The sequence below is a fragment of the Carcharodon carcharias genome, chromosome 14 (assembly GCF_017639515.1).
Source record: "Carcharodon carcharias isolate sCarCar2 chromosome 14, sCarCar2.pri, whole genome shotgun sequence".
NCBI classification, from domain to species: domain Eukaryota; kingdom Metazoa; phylum Chordata; class Chondrichthyes; order Lamniformes; family Lamnidae; genus Carcharodon; species Carcharodon carcharias.
In genome coordinates, this window is record NC_054480.1 from 45,698,860 (window position 1) to 45,717,150 (window position 18,291).

Below are 18,291 nucleotides of genomic sequence, written 5' to 3' on the forward strand. Positions count from 1 at the left end.
CGCTTTGGATTTCCTTGTGCTTTATGTTTGCCTGTCACATCTTTACTCAGTAAGGTGTAATATGAGTTGGTTATGAAAGAATGCTGGGTAGAGCTGATTATCTATGGTTGGAGAGGGGAACTTGGAAGGAAGAATTGGAATACAACTTAAACTGCAGTACTTTTACATGAACCCAGATTTTTCTCAGAGCTCTCCTGCTCTGCTGTTGTAGCAGTTCTGAAGAGATTTTGGGTAGTAAGGGATAATTTCAAACCACCAAAACTGGTGGGTTTCAGTAAATGTAAAAAATATCAAACCCAAACCCAACCCGCCTCGATCCTGTCTACTTCTGGTTTTAATGGAAGCTGGAGGAAAGGCGACAACCAATCCACTTGGTGGAGGCAGATCTGTCATTGAAATCTTTTAAAAAGGCTGTGTGTCTTCATTTTAACAGTTCCTATTTTTAACCCATGCTGGGGTACAAGAGGGTGGGAAGGGCTGGATCCATAACGTTAATGTCTTTACACCACTACTTATAGGCACAGGAGAAGCAAAAGTGTTTCATCCCAGCCAAATAAATTTACCTGTAAACATCTCACTCCCCAAACTGTGATCAGACACCACCTAACCATCAACCACCTCCTCATCATGATTTACTCACCTAACCAAGATCTAACCCAGACCATGATCTCCCCACCATGTTCTCTTTCCGCCACAATAACTCCACCCACCCCCACTGCCAACCCCCACATCTCTTATGCCTCCTGACCTGCTTTAACATGTCCTTTGTGCTGCAGGCTTTCCCAACCAACAGGCAGGTAGCCTATCAAGTGTGTTGGGTTTCAGAAAGGAAAGCAGTTCTTCCAGGTTTCCATCCAATACTTCTCGTCCCCACTCCTGATCCTACAACAAGCAGCCCCTTGAATAGTGGAGCCTTAGTTTCTGGGCATCTTTCACGTGTGAACATTGTCACTGGCCTGAGAACAAGCCTGTGATTGAGGTCAACTAACAGTTGTGTACAGGGAATTTTTAAAAAAATCATTTCAAGAAAACAATAAAATGTTGTGGTTTTACAAAGTTTTTGAGTTCTCAGTTGGAATCACAAGATGATGTGCTGCATAGAAACCAAAGAGAGAATTTTAACTCCCTCACCCCCACCCAGCAGAAATTAGGAAGAACAGAAGTTGAAATCCAAGCACTCAGCATGCACCTCCTGTCCTGTGGCTGTTTTAATAGGTTTTATTAGGCAGCTGAGGAGCAAATTACAGATGCCATTTTAACTTCATACTAAGTGCGGTACCTACTGAAGAAACCTAGCTCAGTAAAACCTGTTGCCAGCAGAGACCCTGTAAGATACATATAAAATTATCTTTGTGGAACTTAGGGGAGCAAGTCCCTTTAAGAGAGTTTGGGTTATCGCTGCCCTGCACATCCCTCACTACTGCCCAATCTCTCACTGTGGAACTCACCAAATCCCCCACAATTTACCTTGGAGTTAGCCTAGTGACCTCCAGACTTCCCAATCTTCATAGGTCCAAAGCCTGGGAGCTACGTCAGGATGCCTGTTACGGGTGAACAGCTGGCTGGCGAGATGTTAATGAGGCCAGGCCTTTAAAAAATGGAGCAAGCCTCACACTGCAGCTCACAGGTAGCTGGCCCCATACATCCCACTGGCTTCCTACCTGAGAATTAAAATTCCCTCTCAAGCAGTTATCTTCAACAGAGGAATACCAATCCAAAAGAGTGGCCAAATTGTACATGCTAAGAACTGAACAAAAAGAAGCAATAACTATAGTCATAAAGAAATAGATATCTGAGTAAAGTGGAGGAGTTTGCAAATGAGACTGTAGACTGGATGAGTTTATATATGGTAATCAATTTTCAACAATATAGCCTTTGGAAGAAACACATTCAGGATCATTAAACATTAAAAGCAATAAAAGAAAATAAATATAAATGAAGTAATAATAAGTTGCGCAGGGAAGAAATAATCGAAACAGGCAGATGGACTCATCCATGGTCATGAACTGATGTTGTAAACATTTATGTTTTAAAGACTTATTGCTTTCAAGTTGAAACAATTTATTGGTCATTTTGAACAGACTGTCCAATGACATGAAGTCTTTTCACTAAATTCGCCATAAAATATAAAAGGGCAGATAGACAATTTAAAAAATTACTGTAGTAAATCAGTTATAAGCATCTTTGCCATTTTCTAATTTCCTTATTAAAAAATGATTATGGAAATTGAAAATGATGCGCTTACTCCCAGATTCCTGCACAATTGTTTTAGCTCATCTTTAGTGCACTCTCCAATTGCAATCCAGATGAACAGTGCAAGTAAGCCTGCTCGTGTTGTAGTGGATTGACTCACATTTGCTGAAGAATAAAAACTACCAGGCAGAATTTTAAAGAACAGGAGGATAACGGCTCATGCTCGAAATGCATAGTAGGTCATTTAGGATCAAAACCCCAAATGTGAACCTGCCCTTTATCTTGATAGATGCTGATGGACCGGCTGTGTGTTTCCAGAAATTTCTGTTATTTAAGACTTCTAGTGTATGCAGTTTCCTTTTAATATAGGAGTCAAGATTATGCTAAAAAGTAATCCCTCCATTGATTAACTGTAGATCTTAAACCAAAAGTAAGCAATAATGAACAAGTCTTGTCCATTATCAGAGACTAGCAGCCTGATGCAATTTCTGGTATGCAGCATTAATTCCCTAGTGTGAGCTTGGCGAAGTTTTATATTGCATTTTTAGACAAACGTCTTTTATTAGATAAGACACTCATCTATATATATATATATTTTTGTCGAGTTCACCCTCACAACAAACTACATTTCATAACCTTGGAATTAATTAAGATATTACTTATGCATGTCAAGGCTGCAGAGTTGCTAAGTTTCAAAAATTAATATGAGTGAGCTTACTAAGCATGGTGAACCAACCTCAACCTATAAAGTTTTTCATTTAAAATATTAGTCGCTAAAATTGCTAATTCTAAGTTCAGGGAGCGATTTCAGCTGTAAAATTGTTTACTTTTCTGTAGCTTTACTCCAAAAATAAGAAGCTAGATGAGTGAGTTGCATGTTCAAGCAGAAACATACTGCACAGATGTACAAAATGCAAGTCAGTTAGATGCTGGATAGTTTTAGCAAAATTTATTGAGATTTGGCATAAATGAAGTTGCTGTGAAGCAGAAACTTCAATTAACAAATTGATTCCAAGATCCACAACAATGTTTCAAGTCCTTCTGCAGCCTCACTGAACCATATTCAGTTAATCTTCTCCAACCATGCAGCCTAAACCTCATCTTCTATTTCTCTGGCTTTGGACTACTGCTTGTTCCACTTCACAGCACCATCGGAGCCTAGTCTTGCAGCAATTACACATTTGGCCTCTGGAGTTTGTTTCCTAAACCTTTCCATCTTACCATCTCTCTTCCTGCCTGCAAAAGTCTCTTAAATTCCTACTGCTTGAAACATGTCTTAATAGCTTCTTCCTCCTCTACACATTACAAAGTGGTCTTAATTTCTGCTCAGTGCGAACTTTGCCTCCCCATGTAAAGCATTCAAACCCATCCTCGTACGCAGATCACTAATAATTGTGCGTGAATGTTGTAATAATACATTCAGATATCTAGAAAAAAGGCTGGAGAATGGCATTTTACATGATGTGGTACCAACAATTCCAAATCTAACTAGTGGCATAAATAATACTCAAAAAACTAACCCACAGGCACTGGTGGCATGTAGGTGCATGAATGTGTCAATGTATGAAGACATGTAGTGGTACCATGCAGATTAAACCATGTTATTCCCAAATGGAGTTTCTGATCCATGCTTGGAGTGACCTTGAATCACTAGTTGATGACTATAGGAAGATCCTCTCAGAGATGCAGGAATCAGTAATAAAACTGAAATTATATGGATAAAAAGACTTTGGGTGGAATTTTACAGTCCCGTCCCATCTGGGGAGCGGCTGTAAAACGCAGCGAGCCATTCAAAAGTCCACTGACTTCAGCAGGACCATAAAATCCCGCCGGCGTAAAATTCCACCCTTTAATTTTTAAATAATCCTCACAGTGCCAATAGTTGATTAAAGAATACAGGTCGAGTATCCTTTACTCATAAATCTGAAAACCAAACCACATCCAAAAACCGCACTTTTTTTGAACCTCATCAACCTTTATCACGAGATGTCTAGTTGTTTGTCTGTGCTGTTTACCTTGTGATTTTTGTGGTGAACATGTCAAAAAGAAACTTATCACAGGGACCCTGTATTTATTATTCAGTGATGTATCTTACTTTTCTAGCCATTTTATTTACTTTAGACTATAAGCTAACTATAGTTAGCTTAGGCTTTTGTAATGTAAGTTTATACACGGTAACCGAAAACCGAAATTATCTGAAATTCAAAATGCAATCGACCCCGAGGGTTTCGGATAAAAGATACTTGGCTGTATTATTATCAGGAGCCTGGTTGGAAATATTCCTGTTGGTCAGCGAATGGTGATGGCTTTTACAGGAGAGTGTCAGGAAAAATATAAGCCCCTGTATGATGTTGATCTAGACAATTGTTTCAAGACGTTAAACACAAAGGAAAAAGTCATACAAATTTTGCCGGAAGCTGAAAAGTGTTCAATATTAAAAACTGGGTTAAATACATATGTGCTTTCTTGCCATTTGAATGTTAGCCACATCCATTCTGCATGATCAGTGCATTAATATGTTTTTTCAATTTTTCCTCCATCCAATTCTCTTCCCTTCCCATCTCTCTTGAGGTTGTTGACCCATTGCTGGGGTACCATTCCATTGACAACTGCACCCACTAGATAGTTAGAATCAAATCACCCCATTTTCAAAGGGAGCTATGTGTCTGATAAAGATGAGTAATATTTTAACTTATCTAAAGGCAGGTGAAGAATTTTCAAGTTGCCAGTATGCCAAGCTGGTCTTCGGTGACAGTTGGATTGCACCTGGTTTTTACACAGGATAGGGTAGACTTTAACTTCGTGCCATTGTGTAAACTGGGTAATAGCAAATCAGTCAGTCAGAGAAAAAAAAAAATTGGAAGAGGTGTAATTGGGCTTCCCCTTCACTCTCATCCATTTTACACTTTTGCACAAAATCAAACTCTACCCCAATGTGTTCTGGGAATGGACGGGGGGTGGGGAAAGAAAAGCTGAATTAATTTTTTGGGTTGTTCATCTTACCGTACTGCTTGCTGCATAAAGCGATCAGGATCTTGAGCTGCAAATGTTGTCAGCAGTGTGCCTACAGGCATCTCTTCCTCTTGCCTGATCAGTTTGGGATTGGGAATGAAAAATGGAGCTTCATTGACATCTGTGACAGAGATAGCAACTGTTGCTGTGGATTGGAGTGAAGACTGAATTCCATTTGCTAGAGGTGCTTGATTCATTACCACCACTGTCAGCACAAAGGCCCTGTTTATCTCATAATCCACTGGCTGAAAAACAGAAAAGTCAATATATTGGATCAAGTATATAATTCCCAACATATACAATGTCAGAGATAAAAACAAGATTCATGCTCCATGCACCCTGGCAGTAAGAAGACTGGAAAAATTAACAGTGCCATTATGGTGAATGAAGCATTCTGTTGGGAGCTCAATTCTTTTCTAAAACAAAGCCTTTTTCACTTAATTTTAATATTATGCTATACAGAGATATTATTTATAATTTGCATTGTTAGTAAACCAAAGGTCAGAAATCAGGTCCTGGCCTGTCCATGTCTTGTTATGGGGTGGGTTTGGGGAGCAGGGGGTAGTGGGGGAGTGGGGGGAGAAAGGTGGTTACATTGAGTGCAGACCACAGATTAAGGCTTAATGCTACATTACAACTCAGAATATAGAAATAATGGCCTGGATCTTCTGCCGAGAGGGAATCACCGGCAAATTGCCAATCTGCTTGGACTTCTCCATGTCTTGACTCTTCTCCATATTTCTTGCCAGATCTTACAAGCCTGGCTTCTCCAGAAATGTGAAGCGCAGGATTCCTCGGAGAACTTCATCATAGTGCTGTAGTGTAGGCAGAAAGACAAGACACGCCACCTTTTTAAAGGCACGAACTGCCTTATGGTAAGGTTAAATGTTCAGCGTGAATGTTTGTGAATGGGTGAATGAATAAATGTTTGTTAGTGGATGAACGGATAGGGTAGTAGGGTAGGTAGGTGGGTGAGGTGAGCGGGTAAGTGGGTAGGGTCGGCGAGGTAAGCAGATAAGTGGGTAGGATTACTGGGATAAGTGGGTAGGGTAGCAGGTGGATGAGATGGTAGGTATGTGAAGTGCTAGGTGGGTAAGGTGGCAGGTGGATAGGGTAGCAGGTGAATAGGGTGCAAGCGTATAGGGCAGCAGGGAGATAGGGTGGTAGCTGGGTAATGTGGCAGGTGGATAGGGTGACAGGTGGGTGAGGTGACCGGTGGGTGAGGTGGCAAGTGGGTGAGGTGGCAAGTGGGTAGGGTTATCGGCAGATGGCAAGGGGAGACAGTAGTGTCATTGTAATGCCATTGAACTAGTAATCCAGAGGTCCAGGCTCTGAATGCTCTGGGGATACAGGTTCAAATCACACACTGCCGTAACTTCCGACTAGCATCAGAAAGTACTGACCTGCAGCAATTAGAAGAAATAAATACCTATTTACCTGGCCTTGAAAATTACGCTGACCTTTCCATTCGCTGGAGCTGCTTTGGGGCCTGCATCAAAAGACTCCTCACAGGCCCCAGCGAAATGCAACTCCGGTAGATTCAAGGAGGTCACGCCCTCCCCTTTTTTACACACTTGCTGCTGTAAAGCAGCTAAGCTCAAAGGGCCTGGAAAATTGACAGGCAAGGGGGAAGATAAGTGTCTAAGTTAAGTTGATAGGATTTGGGGGATGGAGGGTGTCTAGGGGTGGTTAGGGGGAGTGGGTCAGAGGTCTGGGGGGCTGGGGAGTGTTGGTTGCAGGTTCGGGGGAGGGGGTGATTGGAGGTCTGGGGGGGATGGGGTGTGTAGGTCACATATCTGCGGAGTCTGGGGGATGGGATGGGGGTCGCTCGGGGGGTCCGGTGGGAGGGAAGAAGTCCGTGAAGGGTGAAGGGGGGTGTCCAAGGTGGGGGGGTTGCGGGGAGTCGGGTGGGGGCTTCCAAGGTCGGGGGCAGAGGTCGGTCAGAAGTCTAGGGGTGGCAGTGGGGAGGAGGAGGCGGTGGGGAGGGGGTGGAGGTCCGAGGTCCAAGGGGTGTTGGCGGGAGTCGGAGGTCCGGGGGAGCTCGTGGGTTGGGGTCCAGGGTCAGGATGGGTGAGGTCGGAAGTCCATGGGGACTGGGGGGTCTGTGGTTGGGGGCGGAGGTGAGTCGAAGGTCCAGTGAGTTTGGGGTGATGGGTGGTCGGAAGTCAATGGGCTGGGGAGGAGTGGGGGGGCGGGGGGCGGTGTTGGAGTTCAGGGGGATGTCGGAGGTAGGGGGTTGGGGTATGTAGGAGCTCGGGAGTGGCGTGAGGGTTGTCGGAGGTCAGTGTGGTGAGGGATCAGAGGTTGAGGGAGTGGGAGATCAGGGATGGGGGAATCAGAAGTCAGGTGATGGATGCTTGGAGGTCAGGGGGTAGGGGATTGGGAGGTAGGGGGTGTTGGAGTTTGGAGGCGTTGGGGGTGTCAGAGGTTGGGGGTGTGGGGGTTCGGAAGTCTGGGGAGTGAGAGATTGGAGGCTGGGATGTGGGGGATCAGGAGGTGGGAGTGTGTTGGAGGGCTGGGGGCTCACGGAGGTCTGATGTTGAGGGTTGGGGGTGTTGGAGGTCGGAGGGGTGGGGGGGGTGGTATTTGGTGGGGGGAGCCCAGTGGGGTCGGTATGGCTCTTTACAATAATTACTCAGAAGTTAGAAGAGGTTTTAATTCTTCTAACTTTTTCTGAGTAACTATTGGTATAATGCTGGTGGAACCATCTGAAGTTTGTGATTTACACAGCATTTTCAGATGGTTCCCAGTACAGGGCAATGTGTCCAGAGGAAGTGTGCTCTTCTGGGCAATTGCTGTGCAAACCTTTACCTGAGGCTGAACTTCCCAAAGGATTTCCCTGTGCATCTTTGGGGTTATTCCCAAATCCGGAGCTCGGAAGTTACAGGCCACAATGGCAGCTGATGGAATTTAAATTCAATGAATAAAAAAAAATTCTGGACTTAAAAGCTAGTCTCAGTAATGGTGACCATGAAACCATTGCCGATTGTTGTAAAAACCCATCTGGTTTACTAATGACCTTTAGGGAAAGAAATCTACTGTCCTTACCTGGTCTGGCCTACATGTGATTCCAGACCCACAACAACGTGGTTGACTCTTAAATACCCTCTGAAATGGCCTAGTAAGCCACTCAGATGTATCAAACTGCTACAAAGTCAAAAAGGAATGAAACTGGACGGATAACCCGCCGTCGACCGAGGCACCAGAAGTAATGATGGCAAATTCAGCCCTAACGACCTTGCAAAGTCCTCCCTGCTACCATCTGGGGGCTTGTGCCAAAATTGGGAGAGCTGTCCCACATACTAGTCAAGCAACAGCCTGACATAGTCATACCTACCAAATCATATCTCACAGACAATGTCCCAGACACCCACCATCTCCATCCCTTGGTATGTTCTGTCCCATTGTAGATCAGACACACCAGAGATGGCAGCACAGTGGAATAAAATTGGGCGGGAGCTGCCCTGGGAGTCCTCAACATGGACTCCAGATGTCATGAAGCCTCATGACACCAGGCCAAATATAGGCAAGGAAAATTCCTGCTGATTACCACCTACAGCACTCCCTCCCCATCTCAGCTGATGAATCAGCGCTCCTACATGTTGAACATCAATTGGAAGAAGGACTGAGGGTAACAAAGGCGCAGAATGTATCCAGGGTGGGGGACGTGCATCACCAAGAGTGGTTCGATAGCACCCATTATTGACCGAGCTGGCTGAGTCCTAAAGAACATAGCTGCTCAACTGGATCTGCTGCAAGCGGTGAGGAAATTAACAAGCAGGAAAATCCCCTTTGACCTCATTCTTACCAATCTGCCTGTTGCAGGTGCACCTCTCCATGATAGTATTGGTAGGAGTGGCCACGGCACAGTCCTTGTGGAGATGAAGACCTTCACATTGAGGATACCCTCCATCGTGTTGTGTGGCAGTACCACCATCTAAATGGGATAGATTTCAAACAGATCTAGCAACTCAAAACTGGGCATCCATGAGGCGCTGTGGGCCATCAGCAGCAGCAGAATTGTACTCAATCACAACCTGTAACCTCAAGGCCGGCATATCCCCAACTCTACCATTACATCAAGCCAGTGGATCAAACCGAGTTCACTGAGAAGCGCAGGACGGCATATCAGGAGCAGCACCAGGTATACCTAAAAATGAGGTGTCAACCCGGTGAAGCTATAACACAGGACTGCTTGTCTGCCAAACAGCAGAAGCAGCAGGCAATAGACAGGGCTAAGTGATCCCACAACCAATGGATCAGATCTAGCTCTGCAGTCCTGCCGTATCCAGTCATGAACAGTGGTGGACAATTAAACAACTAACGAGAGGCTCCACAAATATTCCCATCTTCAATAATGGGAGAGGCCAGCACATCAGTGCAAAATACATGTCCGAAACATTTGCAACTATCTTCAGAAGGAAGTGAATAATCCATCGCTGCCTCCTCCTGAGATTCTCAGCATCATAGATGCTAGTTTTCAGCCAATTCGATTCATTCCACGCGATATCAAGAAACAGCTGAAGGCAGTGAAAACACTCCAGCAATAACACTGAAGACTTGTGCTCCAGAACTTGCTGCACCCCTAGCCAAGCTTTTCCAGTACAACTACAACACTGGCATCTACCTGGCTATGTGGAAAATTGTCCAGGTATGTCCTGTACACAAATAGCAATTTGTGTACACCTGACCAATTCCCAACCCAGCAGTCCACTCTCAACCATCAGCAAAATTATGAAAGGGATCGTCAACAGTGCTATCAAGCGGCACTTGCTTAGCAATAACCAGCTCACTGATGCTCAGTGTGGGTTTTGCCAGGATCACTCAGCCTCTGACCTCATTACAGCTTTGGTTCAAACATGGACAGAAGTGCTGAACTCAAGAGGTGAGGTGAGATTAACAGTTCTTGGCATTAAGGCAGCATTTGACCGAATGTGGTATCAAAGAATTCTAGTAAAACTGGAGTCAGGGAATTGGGGGAAAACTCTTCACAAGTTGGAATCATACCCAGCACAAAGGAAGATGTCTGTGGTTGCTGGAGGTCCATCTCAGCTCCAGGACATCACTGCAGGAGTTCCTTAGGGTAATGTCCTAGGTCCAAATATCTTCAGCTGTTTCATCAATGACCTTCTTTCCATCATAAGGTTGGAAGTGAGGACATTCGCTGATGAGTGCACAAGGGTCAACATCATTCACAACTCCTCAGATACTGAAGCAGTCTGTGTCCATATGCAGCAAGGCCTGGACAACATTCAGGCTTAGGCTGATAAGTGGCAAGTAACTTTCATGCCACACAAGTGCCAGGCAATGACCATCTCCAACAAGAGAGAACCTAACCTTCTCCCCTTGACATTCAATGGCATTAACATTGCTGAATCCCACGTAATCTACATGCTCGAAGTTACCATTCAACAGGAACTGAACTGAACTAGCCATATAAATACTGTGGCAACAAGAGCAGACAGAAGGCTGGGAATTGTGCAGCAAATAACTCACCTTCTGACTCCCCAAAACCTGTCCACATCTGCAAGATACAGGTCAGGAGTGTGATGGAATACTCTCCACTTGCTTGGATGAGTGCAGCTCCAACAACGCTCAAGAAGCTTGACATCATCCAGGTCAAAGCAGCCTGGTTGATTGGCAGTCCTTCCACCACCCTCAACATCCACTCCCCCGACCACAGATGCATTGTGGCAATGCTGTATGCCATCTACAAGATGTACTCCAGCAACTCACCACGGCTCTTCCAACAGCACCTTCCAAATCCACGACATCTACCACCTAGAGAACAAAGGCAGCAGATGCATGGGAACCCCATCGCCTGCCAGTTCCCCTTCAACCACACACCATCTTGACTTGGAAATATATCGCCGTTCCTTCACTGTCGCTATGTCAAAATCCTGGAACCCACTCCTTAACTGCACTGTGGGTGTACCTACACCACAGGGACTGCAGTGGTTCAAGAGGGTGATTGACCATCACCCTCTCAAGGGCAAGTAGGGATGGGAAATAAATGCTGCTCTAACCAGTGACTCCCACATTCCATGAATGAATAAGTAAAATAGGTGGATAAAGTGGCAGATGGGTGAGTTGTTAGTTGGGTAGGGTAGCAGGTGGGTGAGGTGGCAAGTGGGTGGGATGGCAGGTGGGTCAGAAGGGGTAGTTAGGTCAGGGGTTAGTCAGGTCAGGTCATGCAGGTAGTCGGGTGATGGGTGATAGTCAGGATTTCAGCAGGGTAGCTGGGTCAGGTCGGGTCAGGGGTGGTAGTCAGTAGGGTGGTCAGCACGACTGATTGGTAGGTGGTCAGTTCTGTAGTTACTAGGATTTAGACAAGAGGTTTTCCATCCCACCTCTCTGGGTAACTATCCAGCTAAGTGCTGTGAAACTGTCTGAAGTCTCTGACTCTAATTCAGAGTCAGAGATATTCACAGAAGCTCCCCAGGAGTAGGGGAAATTGCCCATCCAAAATTCAAACTTTCTGGGCACTTCCCACGGAGGCCTGTGTGTCAGGACTCGCTTGGGATCCTGACGCACATCTTGTGTCATATGTCTGGTCTCTGATGATCTGGAGACCAGGAGATCTGGGCCAATAAATTTTATTTGGGATTGTGCACTGTCAGTTGTTCTGATAGAAAAGTTAATTCTTTGGCCAGATTATCGTTGGGTTGGGCTAACTCTGGAGGTCTTTAATTAGGATGCGGATGACCTGTCCCCATTTCTGGCAGATCTCATTTTTGCCATGAGGGTTAAGGGGGAGGGATCATTAATCACACAGGTGCAAAACTTAGCAGGGCCATTTGAAATTAGTGCTGAAATTTAAAGAAACCTCATATTCACTGTTCCAAAGGCCTTAACCTGCAGCGTGGGAGCCACAAATTTTTGAAGGAGGTGAAACTGCTTGTGAAGGCCAGATAAGATCTGTTTGGGTGTCATAAGATTAAGTTATTTAAATCTCCAACCCTTTAAAATGAAAAGAAAACATGCTTCAGCTGTCATTAGAATCAAAAAGGTGCTGAGTGCGTTGATTGACAGACCATCAGATATAGTTTAGGCAAAAAAAGCTATCTTTTCCTGCAGTTTCAATAGACTTCATTGCTGACATTTCCCAAGAGCTGTTATTACAGTTGAGCTATTTTTTAAACTCCATTACCACTTATCTCAGCAATGGGGCTGAGTTCAAATTTTGATTGACAGTTTTAAGAGGAGAAGTTGTCATTGATGTGGCTAATGAATAGAAGTTAGTTTGTTTTTACAACAGATTGATCACTTAGGGGAATTTAAAATTTTTGAATGGGTTTCACAAATGAGAGATTTTTTTATTATCAAGTGTGTATGATTGTTAGGTTGTTAGAAGTTTAACTTTTTTAATTTACACAAGGCTTCTGAAGTATGTTCATAGTGGATACTAGGTGAGTGGCTATGGAGGTGGCATGGGGGGGGTATGATGTGGCATGGAGACAGCATGGAGGTATGAGGGGGAACAGATGTGGCATGAGGGTATGAGGGGGAATGAAGATGGCATGAGGCTATGAGAGGGCATAGGGATATCAGGGGATCTAGAGGTAGCATGAGAGTATGAGAAGGCATGGGAGTGTGAAGGGGTACAGGGGTGTGGAGGGGGTAAGGGGTGAGCGCTAGAGAGCCTAACAGTCTTTTACATAACTTGGCTAAAGTCTCAGGGAACTGAGGTGGGCCTTCTAACCAGCCCGCCTTGGCACACATCCACCCGCTGTGGCCGCCTCAGAACTACCTCTAGAGACATAGGCCAAATTCGATCATGCTTCCGCCCGTCCCGGAGTGGAAATTGTGCATGCGGGGGTCGTTCACATGGAGATGGGTCTGCAGAGCTGAAAAATTTCTCCACTTGAGCTTTCCGCCTCGATGGCGAAAAGCTGGCCCTTTATTTCAACTGTTATTACTGACCCTCATAATTGGTCATGAAATACTGGAAATAGCATCAATGAATGGCCTGGTTATCAACAGTGATTACTGCTGTTATGATGCTCTTTGTAAGTGTCATCAGCAGTGGCTCTTAACACAAAAGTGAACGAAAATCAATTGCAACCATGTTTCTGAGCAAACTGACCTGTGCTCAATTTGGGAGATTGTATATTCAATCTCATTCACTAAAATGCAACAGTTCTTCATAGAATTATCTTTAGTCAGGCTAAAAGGCTGATTGATACACACAGACTTAATTTTGCTGTTGTCGTTCAGATAGTCAATGTCAGTGCCTCAACTGCAACCTGATCAGTCCAATCCTGATATTATACAGATAGTTTCAAGTACAGACATATTTCCACTTGTGCTGGGGAATCCGAAAAAATGGTCCAAATAAGAAACAATTATTGGAACTAGTTATTGCAAGGATTGCTTTGGTGCAAATTTTAATGAAGTAATTGAGGATACAGTTATTTTGATTTAGTACAAGTGATTCTTATATAAGACCAATGCGCCTGTCAGCTAAATTCAACGAAATAAATCTGCTGCATGAAGAAGGCAACTTTACAAAATGTTTAGAAGCTTTACTCAGATTATGCAGCATTTTGAATAAAGAAAAAATCATCAATAGATCAGCTTTATGCAGCCTTTTATTTGTAAAGCCTCACTGATTTCATAGTCTTTGCTAGACCTGACTAACTGTGTTTCTGTCTCTGCTTTTTTAACATCAACCAACCTCTGTTCACAGCCATTCACATCAAAGCCCGCTCGTTGGCACTTTAATCACCTTCATCTCAGTCTTTAAATTGAATGATGACACTTTGCTTTAAAATGACAACATAAAAGTAACTCTCTTCCCAAACTCTTAGTGGAAAATGGTCAAAAAAAAAAATCACAAACCATGACAGGGACTGAGATACCACCAACGAGCAAATAATCATCTATGGATCACTGCAGCAACTCAATTTACAAGATTTATAGATCTCATCAGGTACGAGAAATGCTGAATTATTCAGCATTCCAGCTAAAAAGGATATGGAACATCCACCATGAAGGTGGTGAGGCAGGATTTATATCCCACAAGTGTGCTGGTCTGACTATATGTGATCATAAATGGTACAGGTGAGCCACTGCCCAACAAGATGAGTGAGCTATAAGTTATACACCATGGATTTTCATAAGATGTCCTAATATATTGAAAATATATATTTTTTGCATTTGTTCATGGGATGTGGGTGTCACTAGCCAGGCCAGTATTTATTACCTATCCCTAGATGCCCTAGTTCAGAGGGCATTTAAGAGTCAACCACATTGCTATGTCACATGTAGGCCAGACCAGACCAGGTAAGGACAGCTAAAGGACATTAGCGAACCAAATGGATTTTTATAACAATTGGAAATGGTTTCATGGTCATCATTATACTTTTAATTCCAGATTTTTATTGAATTCAAATTCCACCACTAACATGGCAGGATTCAAACCCGGGTACCCAGAGCATCGCCCTGGGTCTCTGAAATCTCATCCCGCCCAGTGACAATACCACTATGCCATCGCCTCCCACTGACTTTAGAAGAATTACCTGTTAACAAGATAAACTGGTTAAAAAAAGGTAGCTCCATGGTATACTATGTTCCTTTGGTTCCATACAAGTATAAACAGTATAAAAGTCTACAATTGTTATATGATATCGGCACAATAGAAACAAAAATGGAAAGATCAACTATCTATGCTCTAAGGGAAGAATTTTCTCCCCGTCGGCGGGGGCTGAACGGGAGTGGGCGTGGGTGGGCGCACAGCCGATTGCTGCCCATGATCAGTTGCGCGTCGCCATTTTACATGGGTGGGCCAATTAAGGCCCGCCCAGCGTGACACGCACCCAGAAGCGCTGAGCACTTCCTGTGTGGGCTGGGGGAGTAGGCTGAGTCGGGGCCTGCAAAGAGTGCAGAAATCTCCCTGAGGCACAGAGCTGCCCCAGGGAGATTAGTTTGATTATCAAAAATTTTAATAAAGGGAAAAAAAAATTGTAAGACATGCCCCCTCATGTGACAATATTATACGAGCTGGGATATGTCAATGAACTTTAATAAAATTTTTTATTTAATTTAAAAACAGCTCATGAAACCTCATCCCGCCCATGGATGAGGTTTCATGAAAAATGCGAAGGCTGCCTGGGCTCTTCGCCTGCCCGCCAACCTTAAGGTTGGACGGGCAGCTCCGTTAGGTATTTTAAATTCATTTTTAAATGGCCTTTGACAGTTTGGCAGGCACGCAGCCGACTCCGGTGCATGCCTGCCGAACTGAAAATCGGAATGACGTGCGGTGACATGCAGTGCATGCCCAGCATCACTACGCGTTATTTTACGCATTGACGAGCAGGGCCCAAGGTAAATTCAGTGATCCCAGATTCTCAGTGAGGAGCCAAGTGTGAAAGGTGTGCAGGCAAGAGATAGAGTTACTATCAGTTGGGTAATGGGTAATGTCAATTCTCCAACACATCAAGCAAAGCTCACTGCTAAAGCATGAGTTAATATACTCACAAGTCTTAAACTTACCAATAATTTATTGATATGAGTAACTCCTACAATTACTTTGGACATATCTGAGCTTTAAAGGGCTAGAAGGAATCATCAATGAACACCTCAATCTTGCTGCAGACCCCAGCAAAGCCATAGGAGATCCACTAGTACGGCAATGTTTTCCAAAATGTATGTCTCCAACTCATTCAAAAATAATTGTGAATATTTAAAAAATTAATAGTTTCACTAAGAATACAAAAAATGCAATTACCTTTATCACTGTAACGATACCATCATTGGTGATTGGATCAGTTTTAACAACAAAATGGCCAGCAGGGTCTCCACTGACAATCCGATACACCGCATTCCAGTTTGAAGTGTGTGGCTGGTCTCGATCAGTGACTGTCAGGTTAGCAACAATTACATCTAGTTTGTTCTCTTGAACTTCTCCATAGAACTAGGAATAAAAATATGATTCTTAAAAAAGTGCATATTGTTTTGCATTTCTCACATAATCTCATGGGTTCGCAATATTCTATGGGTCAAATATATTTAGCCTTCAGTTACCTGACAGCAGAAACTAAATAAAACTAATCAATCCAGCTACATAATTGCAATTATTGTACTTCAAATTAACAGATTAAAGTACCTTCATTTGTATTTGTCCTGATGAAGGAGCAAGAGTAAATGGCCTCATTTACTGTATAGCACAACAAGCAAAATTCAAAAGATGCTTTGTAATTACTTTTTCCTATACAGCTTCCCAATAAAAGTATGCATGAACACCTATTTTAAATATAGCAAGTTAGAATAGGAATGCAACATTTCGGAGTGATCTGGGAGACTCACCAATAATTTAGTAATCCAATACTCAATTAATGGTTTTAATAATCTAAAGAATGTGTCTAGGTAAACTCTAAATGAGCACTGTTTAAATGTGCATCTAATGATTAGCATAATAGCATGTTAACAGATATCCCTTCAGCTGCCCTTTTATGTTGCCGTTACTTAGCCAGTGTGAAACCTGTAATTGTTCTTGTTTGCTACATTCCCATCAAAGAAGTTTACGATCATCAGCATACATTTTCAATGTTATGTGCTGGAAGTGGATTTAGGATTGCCAACCCTTCAGGATGGCCTGGAGGTCTCTAGGAAATGAAGATCAATCTCCAGGCCACTACTGTGTGCAATCCTAGAGAAAAATCATTGGGACATGAAAAATATATATTTAAAACATTTTCTTTGAACATACCTCTTTACTAGATATTTAAAAAATATTGAAAATAGTGGGGATAGGCTGTTTGGCGGACAATCAAGCATCATCTTAAAGGCCATAGAAAGGCATAACGTCACAAAGGTAGATGTGTTGGCCGACTAATGGCTTGAGTGTGGGGGTAAGTCATGTGATGAAACATCCAGGAATACATTTAATTACAGTTGGCAACCCGAAGTGGATCCATTCTGAGACTCAGAATCCATTGTAAAGTCAGGCCCTGCAGCCCAGCATGCTAACTAATTTTGTTCTGGACTTGATTTGTTTTAGGTGTTCCCTGGCCCTAGTGTTGAACTTGCTCTTATAAAATTAGTGCATTACAGAACCTTGGTCCCAATGTGATGCAGTTAGATGGTTAAATTTACGTTAATAGTTTCAAAACTTGATTGCAAACATTTTGCCCACTATTATTAAATTGATATTTGCTTGTTCTCTCCCTCCATTAGTATTTCATGCTGGATAATGCAACATTTTTGCTACTTTTTTATTTTCTATTGGCAACAATTTCCTACAATATGCTGTTTGCCACTGAAATACAACAGAGCAAGGTGACAAGGATGGGACTCTCGGGATTCAGTGCTGCATGATCTTGATGAGGAAGACAATTTCACACATAGCGGGGTGAAATCAGCAGAGTAAACCAGGTTTATTGTGAATCTACAGCCTGTTTTACACTGCGGTGGTTTTTATTTTCCAACAACTTAGGAAATGTTGCCAAGATTTTTCATTTCAAACCAAGTAAAAGTGACAATGAGATAAGAAAAGAAGTCTCCAAAAACAGGTTGAAATTGTCATTTAGTAGTACAAAACTTGAGTATTGCTGAAAAAAGAGACATATCTAAGCTTTTTATCTTGCACTCATGAGGACAATCACAAGAATACCAATATAAGTGGTATTTATACTGTATGTGAAGAGAGTGCTGATTGGTTGGCAAGCAGTGTTGCCATGGAGATTGTACCAGTAATGGTAACTGACAGTTAACTGCCAAGTATTATTTGAAATTTAAACCAAGCAGCTTGATCCTGATTGGTTAAGGCATTACCCCGAGGAATGAGTCAGCGAATGGCAGCCACTTATTTTGTTTAGCTGAAACAAGCACGCTGCACGTCCATGTTCTTTCTGTCTGCAAAGAACAGGGCCCTGTGTATTAATATATGTAGCTTTCAGTACATGCAAATATATCAAACTGTAAGCCTGACCGACAATCTTAAATTGTTTGTCATTGTGATTCTTAGCACATTGAGGATAAATTAGCAAAAATTGTCCAATTGTGGAATCACATCTAATGTTGGACGCCGTGTTTTGAGTTTTGCAAGCACAGGCCGGCTGGGTACTGCCTGTACCCTGCCTGTTG

At 43.2% G+C, this 18,291-nt stretch overlaps 1 protein-coding gene across 1 annotated transcript in view; it reads right to left on the minus strand.

The window, feature by feature from the left end:
• LOC121287484 (cadherin-4-like) overlaps nt 1-18,291 on the minus strand; it is a 729,269-nt gene that overhangs the window by 60,255 nt on the left and 650,723 nt on the right. The window contains exons 9-10 of the mRNA XM_041205414.1: nt 15,935-16,120; nt 5,197-5,450 (exon numbers count right to left, since the gene is read on the minus strand). Of these exons, the coding sequence (XP_041061348.1) occupies nt 5,197-5,450; nt 15,935-16,120 (440 nt within the window). The remainder of the gene's footprint in view (nt 1-5,196; nt 5,451-15,934; nt 16,121-18,291) is intronic.